Source organism: Pollachius pollachius, assembly GCF_949987615.1.
Source record: "Pollachius pollachius genome assembly, chromosome: 19".
NCBI classification, from domain to species: domain Eukaryota; kingdom Metazoa; phylum Chordata; class Actinopteri; order Gadiformes; family Gadidae; genus Pollachius; species Pollachius pollachius.
The window spans coordinates 19,829,695-19,832,194 of record NC_136952.1 but is presented as its reverse complement, the minus strand read 5'-3'; the positions used below and the strand labels follow the sequence as shown (position 1 = coordinate 19,832,194).

At 47.5% G+C, this 2,500-nt stretch overlaps 1 protein-coding gene across 1 annotated transcript in view; it reads left to right on the top strand.

Moving 5' to 3' along the window:
* The window catches only part of LOC307090282 (uncharacterized protein), a gene marked incomplete at its 5' end in the record, with an annotated part of 34,091 nt that overhangs the window by 19,251 nt on the left and 12,340 nt on the right, over positions 1–2,500 (top strand). The window contains one exon of the mRNA XM_079756859.1: positions 142–285. Within this exon, the coding sequence (XP_079612985.1) occupies positions 142–285 (144 nt within the window). The remainder of the gene's footprint in view (positions 1–141; positions 286–2,500) is intronic.

Sequence of the window (2,500 nt, the reverse complement as noted above, 5' to 3'; positions counted from 1 at the left end):
CTCCGTTCGACCACCGTCTGAGACGGACCATCACAGCTCTTTATTCACAAAATGTGTTTTTCATTTTCTTTGTTCTCTGCTATAATAAATGACGTTCAGTCTCCAGTGGTATGAGATGTGTGTGTGTGTGTTTGAACGCAGGCTGTTCCCGTGGTGACTAGCAGGTGTCACTGCCGGGAGACGGGGACGGAGAGGTGGGCGGACGGACAGACGCAGACGACGGTACCGGACGGAGGGCGGGCGTGGCTGCACCAGGCCTCCCAGACACCCTGGAGGCAACACAATGTGAGGAGGAGCACACGCTGGCAACACACTATGGACTCTAAGGGTCAAAATCACACCTAATAGAAGCATTGATTTAAATCAACGTAAATCACAGCGTTCTGCATTTATAACGATGTTTTACAGTAAGAAAGGCGAAGGTTGCGTTTTAAACAATTTTTTTCACGCCTGCTCCTGAATGTTGGCGCTGTGCGTTCACTTCAAGACGCTAAGAGGCCGACCGAGGCGCTATAAGGGGTTTAATCCAGGTGTGCAGTAAGACAAAAAGTCTTGTTTCTGTTTAGTTCTCAGAAAATAGCCTACAGATTTATATTCCCGCCTACTATGACTATTCTTCTTGATGTTGAGTGTGGATCTTTTACCAATAGGGCAATAAATCGACCATATACAATCAATACCAACCATTTAAAACAATGGTATGTTCACATTTTTTTAATAATTATGTAAAAAAGAAAAGATGACTGAAAATACAGAGATGAGATTAAAGGTCCCATGGCATGCTACTTTATGGATGCTTTAATATAGATATTAGTGGGCCCCAAACACAGTATTTGAAGACGTACCTGAAATTCAGCCGTGGTGCAGAATTACAGCCACTACGAGCCAGTCGCACATTGAGCTTTCCCCAAACGTGCCGTTTCGGTGTCTGTAGCTTTAATGCAAATGAGGAGACAGAGGCGGGGCAAGGAGGAGGGTGGGGGTGTGGCCCTGAGCAGCTTGCGGCCACGGTACCATGCGCTCTGTTTACAGTGGATGTATCGCAATGGCGAGGCGCACGCAGGCTTTAGCCGTGCTCTGTAAATATTCTAGAACACACAGGAGTCCTAAATAATATCATATTATACACATATCTATATCATATAATATATATATCATCACGGCCAAAAAATGTGTGAGCCTCCAGACGATATTATGAATCTCAAACGACTGCGTCGGGTTCTCCGACGTCTCTTGTTCTTCCACTTCCTCACCAATCTGAAGTAGACTGAACCACGACATAGAGGAGAAAGCGATTGTTGACCGCGGTTGTCTCCTGCCGGAGCCTCGCTGCTGAGGGACCGCCGCCTCGGCAGTGGTCAGCACTTAGGCACCACCGCCTCCTGCAGCGCCGAGGCGGTGGTCCCTCGGCAGCGGGAAGCGGGAGACATTCACGGCCAACAATCCCTTTCTCCTCCATGTCATGGTTCATGTACTTCAGGGAGTCAAAGCCAAAGTTCCTTTCCCCCAATTCATTCTCAACCATGGCTGAGATAACCCCCACTACGAGTCTCGTTGTAGAAATACCAGAGACGAGAGTCCGACGTGTTATGCGCCATAACACCAACAGCAGAGCGGTTATCCAAATAACAAGGAAGTGTACAACACTTGCGTTACAGTCCTGGAGCTCTATATCTAAATATATCATACAAAACATAGATATCTATATCATATAATACATATTATCAAGGCCAAAAGCTGTGTGCGCCTCCAGACGATATTATGAATCACAAACGACTTTGTTGGGTTCTCCGACGTCTCCGGTTCTTCCACTTCAGCGTCAATCTGAAGTATTCTAAACCGCGCGCTGCCTGCTGCCGGCTGCCCGCTGCCGGGCGGTGCTGCTTCGCGGCGGTGGTGCCTCGCGGCAACTGGCGGCAGGCAGCATGTCGCAGTTTATGTACTTCAGGGAGTCAAAGCCAAAGTGCCTTTCCCCCCAATTCCTTCTCAACCATGGCTGAGATAACCCCAACTACAGTCTTGTTGTGGAAATACAAGAGACGTCAAAGAACCGACGTGTTATGCGCCATAACACCAACAGATAACACTTGCGTTACAGTGTGTGTAATCACACACACACACACACATGTGGAGCTCGCTCGGTCGTGTCTCATTGGCGGGCCAAATTCTCTTGCCGGAGGCAGAGAAAGGGGAGGAGCTTAGATCCTTTGTGACGACATATGGGACCACATTCCAAATCAGCGCGCTTGAGCCTCCGTTTTTTCAAAGGCAGAACACCTAGTGCTCGTTTTATACCGAACGCAAGTTTTAGCCACTGGGGGACCAAAGGCAGGCTAGGGGAACTCATTTATATGTTAGAAAAGCTCATAAAGTGAGATTTTCATGCCATGGGACCTTTAACATTGTACAATGGACAGGGGCATTTTCCCCAAGACTGATATATGACATTTATTTTGAAGATGGACAGAAAAATCACAGAAATATAGCTTTTCATTTGGTT